Raw genomic sequence first — 18,426 nt, 5'->3', positions numbered from 1 at the left:
GCTAGAAGACGTAGGACAAGTAATCTGCGCACAATGCAACACAGCAACACCACCACTAATAATACACTATATAGAAGACTGCCCCAGCACAGAAATATTTTTTTAAACAACAAAGAAACGCACCACAAATAATGCACGACACACCCACAGAACAACTAATATCTTATAAGCCAATTTCCACCCCCACGACAATCCTACCAACATTCCCCGCAATTCTCAGCAATCTTAAGGAAATTCTGACACATAGTTGTGGGCCATCTCCATGTAAAGGCCCGCATCATCTTTACAACGTGACAATCTAAAAAAAAAAAAAAAAAAAACAGCAGGGTGTCAGCGAATGGTGAACCCAAATTTCCTCCTCTCACTGCCAGTCAATTTTTACCGTAATCATCTTTATCTTTTGAGAGACTTATGTTTGTATGTACAGCGTAACAAAATATAGCTTTGTCTCATCCACGTATTGAAATCTTACATACTAATGTTATGAAAGCTAGAAATATCGCATAGTTTTCAAAAGTAGCTTTATTAATCCAAGTTTTCCATTAACATTACGCACAAACACTTGGTCACTGAAGACTAATTTCTCTCACACACACACACACACACACACACACACACGATTCACGCTGGGTAAGATAAAACAAAAATATGTGTCTTTAGCATCATTAGTAGACACAGACATGGATGGATGGGAGCTTTGGCAGTGACAATTAACATGTACTTGTCTGGTAATTAAAACTTACATTACCAGATAGCTGAAAGTCTATTTGTGAAGAGGAATGAATTACAAGAAATAAAAGAAAAGGAGGAGCTATAAAATGAGGTATTGCTGAATGACTGTAGATGATGATGAATGAGTAGAAGAGAGGAAGGAAGAAAGAAGAAAATGGAAAGGACTGAAAACAAATGGGGAAAAGAATGAAGAATTACTGAATGAAATAAAAGGAAGAAAAAGAAAAAAAGTAGTAGTAGCTGGAAAGTTTCAATAAAGATAGTCACATTTCTTGGTATGACATGAAGTGAAATACAAAAGGGCAGGAATGAAAATAAAGATCTCTTGTGACGTCAAAACTTTGTGGAAGGTTCATCACTTTCATCACAAGGATTACAAATTTGGCAGCTAACTATGGGTCTTCTGACTGGGTACAGAAAAGAGGCAAGTGATAAAAAGTAAGTATACTAATAAGATACAGAAATATAGCAGAAAATTTGGTATCACTGATAGAAAATCATACAAGGCAAAAAAAAAAATACTGTTGTACTGACATACAAAGAGAGAGAGAGAGAGAGAGAGAGAGAGAGAGAGAGAGAGAGAGAGAGAGAGAGAGAGAGAGAGAGAGAGAGAGAGAGAGAGAGAGAGAGAGAGAGAGAGAGAGAGAGAGAGAGAGAGAGAGAGAGAGCGCAACAAGTCACTCCATTAAAAACCTTAATGCTATCCGATCAATTTCTCCACATGCTCATAGCCAGCACGGAGAAGGAACTTGAAATTAGCATCTTGGCACAGCTTCTCCAGTTCCTCACACGTCAAAAGCTCCTCCACAGGCACCAGCAGCTCTCTCATCTCACACCCTACAAAGAGGAGAGATCACCAACTTGTAGCTACATTTTGACACACCTTTGCAGCCTCATGGAAATACTGGATTTGGAGGAGAGGTGAATTGGCTACAAGAAGTCACTGGCAAACACTGAAACCCTGCTAATACTTATGGTATGTACTACAACTACTACTATACCAAGTTACTACAGTATTACCACCACTGCGTACCTTGAGTGAATGCAAGCTCCACTGTCTTGAAGAAGGTTGTTTCACTGAGGGCCTGGATGGGGTTGTCTGTATCAAGGTGGTCCCAGGAATTTCTCAACAGTGCTCTCACCCACACCAGGCGACGCAGCTCTTCTGCTTCTTCTTCTCCAACGAAAGACATCAAGTCCAAGGCTTTCTTGAAGTCAAACTCATTGGCACTGATGTTCTCCTCACTGGTGTACATCTGGAAAGCAGAGAAAGGGTTTCTTTGAGTGCAGGAAATCAAGAAAACTGAACTTCTGGAAATATTGAAGGAAATGACTCTAGTCAGTCTACATTTTACTTGAGAAAACTGAGAAAAATAAGGAAGAACTCAATTATTTACATAACTTGTAGTAATAAGTGTAGTGCCAGATTTTCTTTCATCCCCAAAACAGTGAGAAAGTCAGCAGCAATTGTGTCATGTATCAGTATAAATGAAAAACACAATAATAAACCATCTATTTATCCACCTATACACCAGACCAACATCCCAAATGAAAGGGTAGGTGAGACAAGGCATGTAGATATACTTTTACCTTCACAATCACATTTACTTGCATTCACTCTCATCTTAGCCTAAAGAATCTGGGTGAGAGAGGGTCAATCCTTACTGAACACACTTCACAAGGCTTCACTGTTTTTTACTGACAAGAATGAGATCGCTGACACACTCACGTGAATCAGTTCGGTGGGGGACAGGACCCTCATGGTGTCTGGGTCAAGGAAGTGTGCTGAGAGGACAGACTCAGGCAGCTGCTCTTGGTAGTGGATGAGCTCCTCCTCCAGGGTTAGAGAGTCATCCTCCACCACCATGCTGCCATTGGTGGTGTCTGCCCCACCAGCACCACTGCCATCACCACCTCCAGCCACCAAGCCACACAGTTTGCTTAGACTCAGTAATGTCTGAAAAGAGAGTAGAAAGGATATTATGAATGCCTTTTGTTATACTGTTACAAAGCAGGCATATAAGAAAAGATTAAAAGCCCACCTTCTTCCGGCTGAGGTAGGTGCTCTCCTCCTGAGCCAGATGCCTGAGGGTGGAGCAGGCAGAGGTGAAGTCCCTGGTGTTGATCTGGTGCAGCCATGCCAGGGAGCTGTAGTCCTGCAGGAACCTGGCCAGCTCACCACCCTGCTGGCCCCCTCCCTGGCACAGCAGCTTCCCACGCTTCCCTGTCTCAAGGTACCACCGGAACACAAAGTCCGAGAAACCCTGAAGGGAGACAATTGACCAAGTTATTTTCTTTGGATTATTTTTTTCTTTACATTTTTATTTGTTTGGTGTACAGATGTAAATTACTCTGGATAACATTTTTTCCAATACTTATGATGCAAAAACCTAGGCAGCATATTTTGTATACTGTGTGAATCAATACAGATGATCCAGGATTATAATTTCTGAACTTGTGTTATAGTTTTCTGTCCCATTTGATTCACATATAATAGCCAAAAATCATTTACTGTCTTGTTTTCCTAAGACAGACAACACTAGTGCTCAATTTTAACACCCTAGGCATTCCCATTAAGGAACTGTATGCCAGCTTTCCAATAGAGAAACCTTGGCTGCTGGTGTATTGAACCCACTCACTCAGCACATCACTCTCAGCTCCTGCACAACCTTGATCTAAATGCTTTGTCAGGGCAGGGCAGAAAGAGCTGTTACGTGGAATAATGTAAGCTAATCTACGTACATCAGGGATGCCATACATTACAGACATTACCATCACAGAGGTTTACCAAGTAAGACATGACTCACCTCTGAGCCAAACCTGTTCATGTACTGGGTGAGCCTCTCCTGGTTGTTGGTTCGGTCACACACTTCCACCAGCGTGCGGAAGTCACAATATTTCTCTGCCAGACTCACTGCCTGGTCATATTGCTCCCCATCCACTGCAACACAAGATATGTACATATCATGTACATAAATTTTGTCTCTCTTCAGGAAGGAATGTATAGTTATATGCATCTATGCACACATATACATACACACATGCACAAACAAGAACCTCCTAATTTGAAGCTGCCTATTACCATGAGACATGCCTTCCCAAACACAAGCATTAACACTTGAAATGAGTTGAAAGCAGAGGCAGTGCATGCAAGAAACCCATAACTTTATGAGTGAAGATAAAAGTAGATATGTATGCTGATGGAACAACACAATCTTAGCTTAAAATCTGTACAGTACAACTATATTAGTGTAGCTGCTTAGCAAATACTCATCCATATTTTTCATATCCACACTCATAAAGAGATCTACACAAACACATCCAACAGTCACCATTCCTCACCTAAAGGTTGGATAAGACTGTATCTGTCCTTCCCATACTCCTTGAGGAGGTCCTGGTGGGCATCGTGACCCAGGGGCAGGGCAGCCAGGGAGCGCAGGTGTGGCTGGTAGTCGGCCAGAATGAAGTCAGCCAGGTTGATCAGCTGGCTGTACAGTCTAGTCCTTGTGGCACTGTCCTCAGCTCTCACCAACCCAACCTGGCACAGAGCACACTGTTATTCAGGGATTTTTACGTCTGGTTACATATGAATTGCAAATTTTAGCAAAGTCAAAATTATAATGTTAGATGCAGAATTTTTTCAGGGATTTGTTTGTCATTCCACTTGTTAAAAAGTCTGACTGTATAATAAATATGTATATCAACCTAATACACTGTGTGCCAGCTTTCCAAAAGAGACACCCTGGCTTTTGGTGCCTCAACCCCGCACGGCACTTTACTCTCAGCTCCTGCGCAGCCTGCTTCTGAATGGTTTGTCAGGGCAGGGCAGAAAGAGCTGTTATATATATATACAATAACACACTCCGATGCACATAAAAATATTTACATTAATACATCACAGGCATCACACCACTACTCCATCTGACAGAGTAAGGAGGTATACCCACGTGGAAGAGTGACAGGCCTGCCAACACAATCCATTACCAAATTGTAAGAATACAGTGACTAAAAGGATGAAGCAAAGAACTTGGGACTCCTTCCATGGTATATGTATGCATGTATTACTATTATTTGAGTCACCTGTACAGTGGTCTGGTGTTGCTGCAAGAGGAGCGTTCTGGTGCCCTTGGTTCCCCTTGTGGCAGTCCAGGGCACGTGCTCCAGCGGGGTGTCTGTGGTGGTGGTGGAGGGAGGCACAGTGGGGGAAGGGGCCCTGGCAGTGTGCAGCAGGGCCAGGAGCAGCTTGTTGACGTTGTGGATGGTCGCTACAGGATCACGAGGGGCCACATCTGCTGAGAGGACCTGTGGATTGCAAGGGACTTTAGTGGATTTCTAGAATTATACCTGCAAATGACAAGAGTTTTCAGCGAATTTATAGAACTACACCTGCAGATTACTAGCTTTCAGTGAATCTATGTCAGTAGGTTACAAGCAATTCAAATTCCTTTTTAATTAGTACTCAAACCTCACTGCTAATTTCCCATACAATAATCACACCTCACTTCAAATTTTCTACTGAGCATTCAAACTCTAATTAATCATCTGTACAGCATTCAAACCTCACTTTTACTTCCCATACTTCAATGAGTCGCTTCAGTTTTCCCTACAACATTTGAGTCCCCTTAATTTCCCCTACAGCATAATGGATCAGTGCAGTGTTTCCCCTTCTCTTCCCACTCACCTCCTGCTGGGCCTTCAGCACCCCGGCAATGATGTCCTCAATTTGACTCACACATCGGTAAAAAAGGTCAGCGTGAGTCAGTTTGTTCTTGGGGACCTCGCCTCGCTCTGCCACAACATGCCTGGGAGGAGAGATTGCACTTAATTGATTGACTGGAAGATTAAAGGCAGATTCTTTGATCATAAATAGAATGCAGAGAAATGTAATGCTATTGTTGGGAAGGTTGAAATGTGTTGCAGAATTATCCCTATATCACTTCTTGTAGTGTAATATGTACTTAGCTTATATGAATAGTCACCTTAAATGGCAAAATATAAAGTGAATGATTAAAAGAGGAGACAGGAAAAACAGTAAAATAAACCATGAATATGAATGGAAAGATCTATTTGCCCTACCTAAGTTATTTTATATGCATGATTTGTTCAATAACTTATAGGGAATTCTGTGTATGATCTCGTGCTTTCCAATTAGTGTGTTTTCCTTGGGAAGGTCATATCTATATTCTTTTGTGTGATTTGTTCAAAAGTTTAAGGGAGAATTTCTATCAAGTAATCTTATTCCTCTTCATGAAACACCAAACAAGTACGGTCACGGCCAGAAGTCTTGTAACCTGACACTCTCACTTCCACCATTTTTAGTGCCTTCCTTCAGTTTTACGTCCTCTGATCTGGTTGGAACCATTCACTTCTCAGGTTCGTAAGACAACAGGTAGCACATCAGAGGACTTACAGTTGAGACAAAACCATTGAATTAGTGAAAAAGAATACGGTGCATTAACAAACTTTTGACCGTGACTGTACCTGATGGCTGCATCCACAAGTTCCTGGTGTTCATTATGCAGGGTGCGCAGGGCTGTGGCAAAGGCAAGCCTCTGTCCGTGCTCTGCCAGGGCCGTCCTGGTGGCCACGCGTGTCTCTCTCTCCATGCCAACACTCAGCTGCTGCCACAGTCCCATCTGTTGTAGAACATTTTGTAGCATCAACTTTTCTTTGCTAATTTACCAACAGGGAACTTTTAATTACCTGAGTTTACTTCCTTTAGTTATCCCATATCATCGGAGCATATTTACGTATTTACTGCATTTATTTTCTTTTTCATCCTATAGAGTCTCTCATGTCAACAACACCACTGAAGTACACACCAGCCATGCCCAACACTCCACACACCTGCTGCAGGAAGGTGATGAAGTACTGGTGGGCAGTGGTCTTGTCTTTGAGTTGGTTCAACACAATGAGGGATGTTGGCGCCCCTGTGCCTCCAATGGCCCCCTTCAGCGCCTCAGCCCAGCGTGGGTCTGTGGCCGGTGAGTCATCCAGGAGATTGATAGACAGCTGCAGCACGGCCGAGTCTAGCTGTGAGGTGTCTGAGCCTGGGAACAACTCATCAAGCAGTAGCTGAGGAATGGCAGTGAAGAGAGAAGATAAGTTGGTGTGCCCCAGGCTATATTAATCTTGAGTCACTTGTCCTTACATCAAACTACTCTAAACTAAACATCTTTATCTGCATTGTGTGCCAGCTTCCCAAAAGAGACACCCTGGCTGGTGGTGCCTCTACCCCGCACAGCACTTTACTCTCAGCTCCTGCGCAGCCTACCTCTGAATGACTCGTCAGGGAAGGGCAGAAGGAGCTGTTTGATATGACTAACAATATAAACCACTGTACTGCATAAAACATACATGTCACTTAATTACAATGGGATGATAAAAATTCGGCACTCTCATACCTGCGACTGTGCTACATTGCCCTTGTTATAGTGAAGGAAAGCTGCCTGGAGCCTTGTGGTCTTGTCCTGGTCTGCTCCACCCTCGGTCCAGACTCCAAGACTCAGGTTCAGTCCCTCTGTCAGTCGGGATACCTCCTCTGTCATGCTCTCATTCACCATCCCTCTGCGGGGATTGTAAATGATTTCACACTGGGAGATAGGATACAGAGAGAGAGAGAGAGAGAGAGAGAGAGAGAGAGAGAGAGAGAGAGAGAGAGAGAGAGAGAGAGAGAGAGAGAGAGAGAGAGAGAGAGAGAGAGAGAGAGAGAGAGAGAGAGAGAGAGAGAGAGAGAGAGAGAGAGAGAGAGAGAATAAAGGGCAAAGCTTTGATCACACAATGAAAGAACACTTAAACAAAAACATTTCTGCCCATTTCTGCCATCACCCCTTGTAGAAAATCCCAATATATCACATAAAACAAGATTAACTGAAAACAAAACCCCTCTCCTTCAAAATACCAGGGTTTCTTATATAACTAGCCATGTTATACACCAAGATATAGTCGACTGTTCAAATACATTAAAAAAAAAGCAGACAACCTACCCCAGAGTGCTCGTGTTGGCAGCAGTTGGTGTGATGGAGACAATGCCGTGGGTTGCCGAGAAGAAGAGTGGCAACCTTTGGGAACGGCCTACACCCAGGATGCTGTCACCTGCACCTGAGAACTCCACCCGGTCTCCACTGTCCCCTTCACCCACTGCTGAAGACACCCGATGCAGCAGGGAGATATTGGAGGTGCTCAGTGTAATGATAGAGGTGATGGGTATGATAATAACAATATGTACAGTGGATCCTGAATTTTCCTGGCTTAAAGTAGAGGAACCTTGGTGTAATGATAAATATGATGATAGTAATATGTACAGTGGAGCATTAACTTTCCAGACTAAAAGTAGAGGAAGGCTGTAAAAAACCCACAAGTTTAGATTTCCCAATGGATGTTGAAAATGGCACAAATAGCTTACATTTTCCCACAGTATAAGAAGTTACACACACACACACATACACAATCACTCTTCTTCTGCATCTTCATATGAGATCGCTATTCTTCACTTGCCTTCTCTCCACTCAATCCTCCCTCCCTTTCAAATCACGTATGCAGTCTTTCCAAACACACACACACACACACACCAAAATAAAAAAAGAGAAGAGCTGGACAAGTAAATACCTGACACACAGAGCACAGTGTTCTTGTTGTAGATGTATGCCGTAGTCCCACACAGCAGGAACCTCTGAGCCAGCAGCACATTCTCTGCTGACTCCTGGTAGTACTCGGAATGCTTCAAGACGGAGAAATTGTTCACTGTGGTTGGTGGAGTGGTGCCCCCTGTCTCCATAGTGGCTGGGGGTGATCAGGGACATAAGAATTATTGTGTTACTGACTTGTTACTTGTGTTTCTTATTTACATGGGCTAACTTTGCCAAAGTGCTCTACAGGATCCATGTATTTTTTTTTTATCACTGATTTAGTTATCCATAAGGTAAGGTGATGTTATTAAAAATTTTCCTTCCTTCCAGACAACTATCCCCTCTTCTTCAATGGCACTCAACTGTCCCCCTCTTCTACACTGAACATCCTCGGTTTGCCCTTTACTTATAATCTGAACTGGAAACTTCACATCTCATCTCTAGCTAAAACAGCTTCTATGAAGTTAGGTGTTCTGAAATGTCTCCGCCAGTTTTTCTCACCCCCCAGCTGCTAACTCTGTACAAGGGCCTTATCCGTCCATGTATGGAGTATGCTTCACATGTCTGGGGGGGTTCCACTCATACTGCTCTTCTAGACAGGGTGGAATCAAAAGCTTTTCATCTCATCAACTCCTCTCCTCTAACTGACTGTCTTCAGCCTCTCTCTCACTGCCGCAATGTTGCATATCTAGCTGTCTTCTACTGCTATTTTCATGCTAACTGCTCTTCTGATCTTGCTAACTGCATGCCTCCCCTCCTTCCATGGCCTCACTGCAGAAGACTTTCTTCTTTCTCTCACCCCTATTCTGTCCACCTCTCTAACGCAAGAGTTAACCAGTATTCTCAATCATTCATCCCTTTCTCTGGTAAACTCTGGAACTCCCTGCCTGCTTCTGTATTTCCACCTTCCTATGACTTGAATTCCTTCAAGAGGGAGATTTCAAGACACTTATTCATCAATTTTTGACCACTTTGACCCTTTTATGGGACTGGCATTTCAGTGGGCATTTTTTTTATTAGATTTTTGTTGCCCTTGGCCAGTTTCCTTCCTACATATATATATATATATATATATATATATATATATATATATATATATATATATATATATATATATATATATATATATATATATATATATATATATATATATATAAAGTAGCTGCAATGGTGGTGGTGATGATAGTAGTCACATTAATAATAATAATAATAATAATAATAATAATAATAATAATAATAATAATAATAATAATAATAATAATAGCGTTAATAACTGCAGCAGAAGCTGCAGCAGCATTAGCAGCAGTGAGCAAAATCGATTTTCGCGGGAAACGCACCTCAGCATCCTAAGACGAATATTTCACCCTTCCTTTCAGTCAATGCCGCACACACCAAGCCTCACATCCCACAAGAACACAAATACAACCAAACACTCACAATACAAACCACAAGAAACCCAAATAATGTGTAAATGAAATAACAGACAAAAATAATAAAAGAAACCGTCCCTCGTGTAAGACTGTCCACTATTTGTAAACACAGCTGAGTCCATCGCCCCTCCCTTCCTCTTCCCAATCAGCACTCAGCACTCCGGTAAGCCACATGTGCCGCGTCTTACTCAAAGTTCTCCAATCATTAACATTCTCTAGCATTCCCCTAATAACGCTGGAGACTTGTAGGTGTATCATCGGGGATATAAGAAGAAGGGCTTTCACAGCATGGTCAATACGGTGATGATAGGACTGGCAAGGTTGTTTTCTTTATTATTTCTCTTGATTTGCACCCTTATTATTGATTTTGCTATGATCACTACGTATTTTGAATTCTCTAGGGCGACAAGATTCACTCATGAACTCTGAGTGATATCATATTAGGGTTGCCATATATGAACTATCAAAATTCCGGACACCTTCACTAACACCTGATTATGGTCCTGATATGATACTGGAAAACATGTAAATTAATTAAAAGAAACTCAACTTATTTACCCTTGCATATGGCTGATAATCTTGAATTCCGTTTTTCCAATCTTGAATTCCGCTTTCCCGGATATGTCCAGGAAAATCCGGACGTATGGCAACCCTATATCATATGCAAGTTTTATCCCCTAGCAACTCTGGCAACATTGATGGGCCTTTCACACAGATGGTTTGGTGGTGCGATCAGCAGCGTGACCAAAACGCTGATGCACGCGGTCAAAACATGGGTAACGTCAGTGTGACGCCCGTGTGAAAAGAACCCACTGCTGAGAAATGCGGCTGCTTGCTTAGTCAGCCTGGCTTAGTTTCATCATAACTCTAATGGAAGCATAGGAGAGAAGACTCAGTAACTCCTCAGTATTGTATAGTTAGCAGGATAGACCACCTTGACCAAGGAAAATAATAATGCAAAAATGTAGTGCATAAAATAAATAAAAACAAAACCTAACACTACCTTGTCTCCACTCAAATAGGTCAATAACTTATTTTCTTAGCTAATTACAACTAATACCAGACCTTTTGCTCTAACCCACCAAGTGATCACCCTAGCAAGGACACCAGTCCACACCAGCTGTGCCAGTGTGACTCAGCCTCATCATGTCTGCCCGTAACCAGGTCATCACACAGCAGATCCAACAAGACTGGGTCAACCGCGAGTACATTGAGGTATGGCTCCATGCTTAGGTGAAGGGCTATATTCATGGTCACGGGAACTGAAGACTGCATCACTGTATTCTGGCAACCCATACATGAACACACTCAAGAAATTATGCATGCAATACACTTCAGGAATATTTATCAGTAGAACTATTACATATACAGGCAGCATTTACATCTTTTTATTTGAAATTCAGTATTGACTATAATTAGCAGTATTCGTCATTGCTGCCTACATGTATTAATAAGTGTTAAGTATTCCTAAAGCATATCGTGTACATGCACAGTTTTGGACACTGTTGGTGGGTAGGTTGCCAAAGTAATGCTGATACAGCCTTCAGTCCTTGTGACTTTGACTAAAGTGATGCTTCCACAGCTGGCATCCATTAGACAGTTATGTCTGTGCCTTATGATTAATCAGTATTATGATGCATAATGTGTATGACTGAATAGCGCCCCACACATTTTCTTTTAGTATGTAATCTGAATAATGCTACTTGAATACAAATGCACTTGTATCACAGATCATCACATGCACCAATACAAAACACTAGAACATACAAAAAAGTGATGAGAATTTGAAAATCAAGACCAGATGACCTAAACAAGGCAATCCCTGTTTTAAAAAAGGGCACTTCCCATAAACAATGTTTTGTGTATTTCAAACTTCTAACTACAGTCTGTATTGCAGGTCATTACAAGCAACATCAAGAGAATCGCAGACTTCCTTAACAGCTTTGACATGTCGTGCCGCAGCAAACTGAGTCAACTGAACGAGAAGCTGACCATGCTGGAGCGGCGCATTGAGTACCTAGAGGCTCGGGTCACAAAAGGGGAGACTCTAAACTAGCAGTGGCTCTTGTACACACAACAACAGCTGCACTGGCACATCTCAGGATTATTGGGACTCATCTGCCGCTGTTCAAGTGTAGCTTTCTTAGTGATTAATTGTATCCTATAAATTTTGTGCAGTATTTATGAAGTATTACTAAGAATATTTTAATTTTCAGTCATGCAATTGGTGCTGAATGTGAACAGTACTGGCAAACACAAGTGGTTCCCATCATCCTGAGATCATACTGTACACTTCTTATACTCGTGATGATATTTTGTAATAAAAATATGTAACGCAAAACTTCCTTTATACTACCACTGGTTACTTTTGTGGTCTGGTTCCTATCACCACTGTCTAGCATCCCACACAACAAGTAAGCCAGAAACAAAGGACAGAGCAATAGAAACTTAAACAAACAAAAGTAACATTCCAATATTATTACTGTCCAACATCCCATAAGGACAGAGGAGTAAAAACTTAAACAATCAAGAAGAAATAGCACACTATCATTGCTGTTCAACACCCCACACTAAGTAAACCAAAAACTAAAGATAGAAGAACAAAAACCTTAACAAGCAAGAAAAACTAGCACATTGATGTCATTACTGTCCAACATCCCACACCAAGTAAGCCAGAAATGAAAGACTGAGGCAAAAAAATTCATGAAGAAAACACATTGATAGACATTCCATCTACTCACCCAGTGCATAGACCAGCTGCTGCGACACTTGAGGGTTGACGGCGGCTGTCAGGACCATGACAGCCGAGCCTCCTGCTGCCGGCTGCATGTCCACCAGCCACACCCTCAGCTGTGTGGCTCCAGCACGCTCCCGCCCCTGACACACAACAGGAGGCAGCTTATGGCTTGTGTACTGGCATGTGACACTTGGAAGTTCTGCCACACACACACACACACACACACACACACACACACACAGAGACACAAACACTTGCACAATCATGCTCAGACAGAAATACAACTTCCCCCATTGATGTATATTCAGTAGACTATAAAGAAATAAAAAAATAAATAAATAAATGAATAAAAATGAAAAATTATAGCAAGGCGGAGGCAGTAGGCACCTGCCAAAACAATCCCAGTAACCAGTATTCTCAATCATTCATCCCTTTCTCTGGTAAACTCTGGAACTCCCTGCCTGCTTCTGTATTTCCACCTTCCTGTAATTTGAACTCCTTCAAGAGGGAGGTTTCAAGACATCCTTCAATTTTTGACTACTGCTACGAACCCTATTTGGGGACTGGCATCTCAGTGGGCTTTTTTATTAGATTTTTTGTTGCGACTCGTAAATATCACAAAAGTACAAAGACACTTATACACAAGAATCTGCAAATCAAAAACACATCAAAACAAACCAGAGGTAGTCAAACTCACCCAAACATGGTCGACAAAACTCTCTCGAATGTGCTTCTCCACATTACACTCGTACACCAGTTGGTCAGCCTGGCCTGGGGCGAGGTACCACTTCTGCAAGCTGTTGGCAGAGAGCACCAAGATGGCCCGCTCCTCCCCATGTGCTCCTGGTACCCCCACTGCCCTCACCAGCCTCTGCAACACACCATGAAAGTATGGCTAAGCATGGCATACATGTCATGTATTGTATGGGCCACTAAATGAGAGACTGCCAGCCTAGTACATAGATAATTAGATAGAACAAGGGCAAATAAAAACAGAATTAACTACTAAATAAATACAAGAAACATAAAGATCCTAAAAAGCACAACTCACAGCCTCAGGAGCTTGTGTGGGCATGGATCCAAACACGAGGGAGGAGACACGACGTGATATGCCCCCAAGGAGACCCGCTGGTGCCTTCAGATGCCGCACGTTGATGGTCTGTCCACCCCCGAGGCCTCCCCCAGGCTGCAGCAGGAGGGTGGTGGAGGTGGTGGTGGCCAGGAGACAGCCTAACCCAGCACCGAGGGAGACCAGGCTTTCACACTCTTGTCCCTGCACATAAAGAAAGGATATAAAACCTCTACTTTCAAAAGGCTTTATTTATCTCCTCAGTACTCCTATCTTTTTTTTTTCTTGGTTTTCTTTCTTCCTCCTGTCAATCAATGAGTACTTCTCCAACTCTTCCTTTTTTGAAGCACTATAAAATCTCTCAAATTCCCTAAACAATATCAATCAGCACAAGCAGTTTGACTCACCACCTGCTCCATGGGCCTCACCTGGAGCTCAGTGCTGACCTCACAGTAGGACGCCTCATGGGTGATGGTGCCCCAGTACCTCACAAAGCCCTCAGGGGAAGCAGCAATGCATGACGGCACCTGTGACAGAAACACTCTTGAAGCTGATAATTTCCATTGTCTGTTAAAAACTTTCAAGATAACACTTTAGTGCTGGAGAATAAGGACCTATACTGAGTGCCAGCTTCCCACAAGAGACACCCTGGATGGTGGTGCCTCTATCCCGCACAACACTTTATTCTCAGCTCCTACATATCCTGCCTCTGAATGATTTGTCAGGGCAGGGCAAAAGGAGCTGTTATGTATAGTAAGACCAATGAAAAAATGTGGTACCTGTCACTATACATTGGATCAAACTGATTCAATGTATTTTCAGTCAATAGTTTGGAGGGATTAGTAGAAATATCTATGTAATTAAATTATCCCTACAATCCTAACTATCCTGTTCTGATATGAATCTTCCAACTATATAAGAATTTGTTAAGAGAGCAGAAGACTTAACAGTGAGGGCAAAAGCAAATCACAATTGAAGTACAGGTTGCTCAGCTATACACACTCACTCTCTCAGCCTCCTTTAGATGATAAAAAATAATAACCAGGCAATAAACAGACAACAGACACACTCACCTGTCCCTCAGCTGGAGTATAAACCACCACCAGCTGGGCACGGTGAGCCAGGTCAGAGGGTGGGAGAGTCAGCTCACGGAACTGGTGGTTGACAAGGCGCGATCGACTCTCTTCCTGCCTGTACTTCCACACCAGCAGCCGCCGCCCACACACCAGCCAGGCCCACCCCTCCTCCGAGAGCACGGCTGACATCTCCACATTGCCTGGGGATGGTGATGGTGGTGGTGAAGAAAAGAGAGAAAAAAAGAAGATAAAAAAAAATCTTGACCAACAGTTCATCTTAATATAGCTCTTTCATGTATTACTATCCAGCAGCAAGCAAATAAAGCAAAACACTGCAGTAGTGAGGAGCTACCGTGAAGTGAGAAGGCTACAGGGTGATGCATGGCAGACTTACGGTCAGCAAATGTGAGAGCCTCCTTGACTAGTGTGGGAAGCGAGGAGCCGTAAAATTCCATGGTGTACTGCCCAGCCGCCTCCAGCAGCTGGGAGGTATGCAGGGAGCGGTTTAGGGGTGTGGATCGTCTGCCATGGGAAACAATAGCAAGGTCATTTTTTTGGCTCCATTGGTCAGTTTTAGATACTATAAACAACTGTAATTTTATTTATCTGCTATTCTTAATACTTCTCATTTGTCTATTTCTGTTTCTGTTATTACTACCACGTTTAGTTTTTAATTTCCACTATTCTGTCATAGTGAACTTTGGAACTCTGTGGAAACACTGAAAGATTTATTTTAAGACAGATACATTCACCATAAGAGGCTGCTGCTGGGGTCTTAATCCTTCTCAAGACACTCGTACACAAAACACTAACCTCATACGTTACCAAGCATCAAAGATCATCAAGCACCATGTGATTTTTTGTCAGCTTATACTGTCCTGTCACTATCAGTCTTACTATCCCTATGTTTTTCTATGTCTGCTCTCACCCTGGAGTGCCAAAAGGGGACTGCCTTGCCCCTGAGGTTAAGAGACCACTACGCCTCCGAGCCGCTGCCACCCTAGCACTGGCGGATGAGTAGCTGGCAGGGGTGGTGGGTGGGGGAGTGGGCACCCCTACACCCCCACGCTCAGTTCCTGGGGTGAACATTGTGCTGGGGGAGAGAATGATTTATTACTATTACCATCATTATTAATATTACCTTTATCGTCACCCAGTGGTAAGGGGCGACAGTCTGGGTACACACTCTTCAGCCCATGCTAAAGGAATATTACCACCATATTTCTTGCACCCTCCTAGTGTTGGATTAGAGATTATTCATTATGCTAAGTTACCAGGGGCTGACAGGCTGAGAGAGTAAATGATGTGTGCGTGTGAGTTAGAGATGTACTGGATATCTGCGTTTGAATCCACATCCTCAGTTATGGTAAATGAAAAGTCTTCACTTGCATCTGCATTTATGATGAAATAAATATCCACATCTGCACCACACATAATGATGATGTGGTGGATATTTTTCAAACTTTACAGACAACAGAGTATGGAGCTTGCAAAGTTGAAGAAAATTAATTATTGCATGTTCAGTTCAAAATGGGCCAAAAACTAACAGGAAAAAATAGTTTTGTCTGGAAAAGAGACTGGTAAGTATAAAAAAATTACCAAAAAATCACAATAAGGAAAAAATATAATTTCAAATTTCACGCCTGACACACCCTGACAGCCTTTAACAATTAGTCTATCATCAAATAAATGGTCAGTCTTGGCTGGCATAAGAAAATCATACACTGGGCTGCTGACGTCAACATCACGTGCTACTGATTGGTGGCCCTACCTGATGAACAAACCAGGTGGGGAAAAAAAAAAATATATTGAAATAACCTTAGTACTGTCATGTAAGGGTTAGGTTAGGTTTAGATTCCTTCAGTTTATTAATTTAACTACTGATCCCTTCACTGTATAGATCACTTTAAAAAGCATTACATTTCCCCGAGGAATAACGAGGCTAAGATTACTTCCTTCACCCCCTAGCCACAATGTAAACCTTTCCTGTCAACACAAAGGCACGAATTAAGTACCAACCAACACCTACACATATAACACTACCAATATAAATCACAGACATCACCATTACGCCATTTCTATAAACATCATCAGTAGCAACACAAGCCAAAGTTAACAATAACAAAACTACCGGTAGGTGAAAAATTTTAAAATGTTGCGGCGGGGATTTTGTTTTGTGGTGCCTGTACAGCTTCAACTTACCACACAGGCCTCCTCTCGCCTCCTGGGGACTCCCTGCTGACACCCTGGTCCACTCAGCACCTCAGAAGACACAGGCAAGTCAGCTAAACCCTTCACTGACTATATGCTTCCTCTCCTCTTCTGAACTGAAAACATGTGTTGGACTGTGCTTCCGTCTTTCTAACAGTATTTAAATTCACGCTCATACGTTTAATATTTTTTTCACCTTTTTTCTCCTCTTCCTTCTCCTTATTCATTTTTTCTCCTTTATTTCTTGTTTTATTTTTCTTAATTTCTTTGCTTTCTCTCTTGTGTCAAAATACATTATTTTATAATTATACTTTCTGATCATACTGTTATACGGACTCGTGTAGCAGCCCCATTTTTTTTTTTTTTATGTAGGAAGGACATTGGCCAAGGGCAACAAAAATCCAATAAAAAAAATGCCCACTGAAATGCCAGTCCCATAAAAGGGTCAAAGCAGTGGTCAAAAATTGATGAATAAATGTCTTGAAACCTCCCTCTTGAAGGAATTCAAGTCATAGGAAGGTGGAAATACAGAAGCAGGCAGGGAGTGCCAGAGTTTACCAGAGAAAGGGATGAATGATTGAGAATACTGGTTAACTCTTGCGTTAGAGAGGTGGACAGAATAGGGGTGAGAGAAAGAAGAAACTCTTGTGCAGCGTGGCCACGGAAGGAGGGGAGGCATGCAGTTAGCAAGATCAGAAATCCAAACTACCCTCCTACGGTTTCTATTCTTCTCTTCCAAACTACCCTCCTACGGCTCCTACGGTTTCTATTTTTCTCTTTGTAACTTCATCTCAAGTTTCCTTTCTGACCGTTCTATTGCTGATGTGGTAGACGGTCACTGTTCTTCTATATCTATTAACAGTGGTGTTCCTCAGGGTTCTGTCCTGTCACCCACTCTCTTCTTATTATTAATTAATAATCTTCTAAACCAAACTTCTTGTCCTATCCACTCCTATGCTGATGATACCACCCTGCACTTTTCCACGTCTTTTCATAGACGTCCAACCTTTCAGGAGGTAAACATATCATGCAGGGAAGCCACAGAACGCTCGACTTCTGATCTTTCTAAAATTTCTGATTGGGGCAGAGCAAACTTGGTATTGTTCAATGCCTCAAAAACTCAATTCCTCCATCTATCAACTCGACACAACCTTCCAGACAACTATCCCCTCTTCTTCAATGACACTCAACTGTCCCCCTCTTCTACACTGAACATCCTCGGTCTGTCCTTTACTTATAATCTGAACTGGTGACTTCACATCTCATCTCTAGGTAAAACAGCTTCTATGAAGTTAGGTGTTCTGAGACGTCTCCGCCAGTTTTTCTCACCCCTCCCAGGTGCTAACTCTGTACAAGGGCCTTATCCGTCCATGTATGGAGTATGCTTCACATGTCTGGGGGTGTTCCACTCATACTGCTCTACTAGACAGGGTGGAATCAAAAGCTTTTCGTCTCATCGACTCCTCTCCTCTAACTGACTGTCTTCAGCCTCTCTTTCACCGCCGCAATGTTGCATATCTAGCTGTCTTCTACCGCTATCTTC

At 42.4% G+C, this 18,426-nt stretch overlaps 2 protein-coding genes across 8 annotated transcripts in view; one reads left to right on the top strand and one right to left on the bottom strand.

Annotated features, from left to right (window-relative positions):
• Window positions 1-507: 507 nt before the first annotated feature.
• LOC135094645 (nuclear pore complex protein Nup133-like) overlaps window positions 508-18,426 on the bottom strand; it is a 93,708-nt gene continuing 75,789 nt past the window's right edge. For 4 of the 7 annotated variants that reach the window (XM_063994913.1, XM_063994914.1, XM_063994912.1 and 1 more), the window contains 20 exons: window positions 15,601-15,765; window positions 15,067-15,194; window positions 14,670-14,872; window positions 14,025-14,123; window positions 13,579-13,800; window positions 13,225-13,398; window positions 12,532-12,667; window positions 8,341-8,514; window positions 7,719-7,875; window positions 7,137-7,299; window positions 6,580-6,807; window positions 6,214-6,368; window positions 5,414-5,534; window positions 4,813-5,034; window positions 4,075-4,270; window positions 3,540-3,673; window positions 2,775-2,996; window positions 2,462-2,689; window positions 1,766-1,988; window positions 508-1,569 (listed from right to left, as the gene is read on the bottom strand). In XM_063994913.1, coding sequence (XP_063850983.1) covers window positions 1,433-1,569; window positions 1,766-1,988; window positions 2,462-2,689; window positions 2,775-2,996; window positions 3,540-3,673; window positions 4,075-4,270; window positions 4,813-5,034; window positions 5,414-5,534; window positions 6,214-6,368; window positions 6,580-6,807; window positions 7,137-7,299; window positions 7,719-7,875; window positions 8,341-8,514; window positions 12,532-12,667; window positions 13,225-13,398; window positions 13,579-13,800; window positions 14,025-14,123; window positions 14,670-14,872; window positions 15,067-15,194; window positions 15,601-15,761 — 3,483 coding nt within the window. In that variant the 5' untranslated portion in view covers window positions 15,762-15,765 and the 3' untranslated portion in view covers window positions 508-1,432. Of the gene's footprint in view, window positions 1,570-1,765; window positions 1,989-2,461; window positions 2,690-2,774; window positions 2,997-3,539; window positions 3,674-4,074; window positions 4,271-4,812; window positions 5,035-5,413; window positions 5,535-6,213; window positions 6,369-6,579; window positions 6,808-7,136; window positions 7,300-7,718; window positions 7,876-8,340; window positions 8,515-12,531; window positions 12,668-13,224; window positions 13,399-13,578; window positions 13,801-14,024; window positions 14,124-14,669; window positions 14,873-15,066; window positions 15,195-15,600; window positions 15,766-16,874; window positions 17,000-18,426 lie in introns of all 7 variants that reach the window. The other 3 variants (XM_063994911.1, XM_063994909.1, XM_063994916.1) reach the window with 2 other exon arrangements.
• LOC135094657 (probable protein BRICK1-A) lies at window positions 9,805-12,131 on the top strand. Its single transcript, XM_063994939.1, has 3 exons — window positions 9,805-9,953; window positions 10,877-11,005; window positions 11,688-12,131. The coding sequence occupies exons 2-3, from the start codon at window positions 10,937-10,939 to the stop codon at window positions 11,844-11,846; spliced, it is 228 nt and encodes a 75-aa protein (XP_063851009.1). The 5' UTR covers window positions 9,805-9,953; window positions 10,877-10,936; the 3' UTR covers window positions 11,847-12,131.

Source organism: Scylla paramamosain, chromosome 46 (assembly GCF_035594125.1).
Source record: "Scylla paramamosain isolate STU-SP2022 chromosome 46, ASM3559412v1, whole genome shotgun sequence".
NCBI classification, from domain to species: domain Eukaryota; kingdom Metazoa; phylum Arthropoda; class Malacostraca; order Decapoda; family Portunidae; genus Scylla; species Scylla paramamosain.
Note: the sequence above shows the minus strand (reverse complement) of the source record. Positions and strands in the feature narration are given on the sequence as shown.

Excerpts from the sequence above, each read along its gene's own strand:
- LOC135094657 (XM_063994939.1), top strand. The coding sequence starts at position 10,937 with ATGTCTGCCCGTAACCAGGTCATCACACAGCAGATCCAACAAGACTGG. Across the intron at positions 11,006-11,687 it reads TCAACCGCGAGTACATTGAG|GTCATTACAAGCAACATCAA; the intron begins GTATGGCTCCAT and ends TCTGTATTGCAG.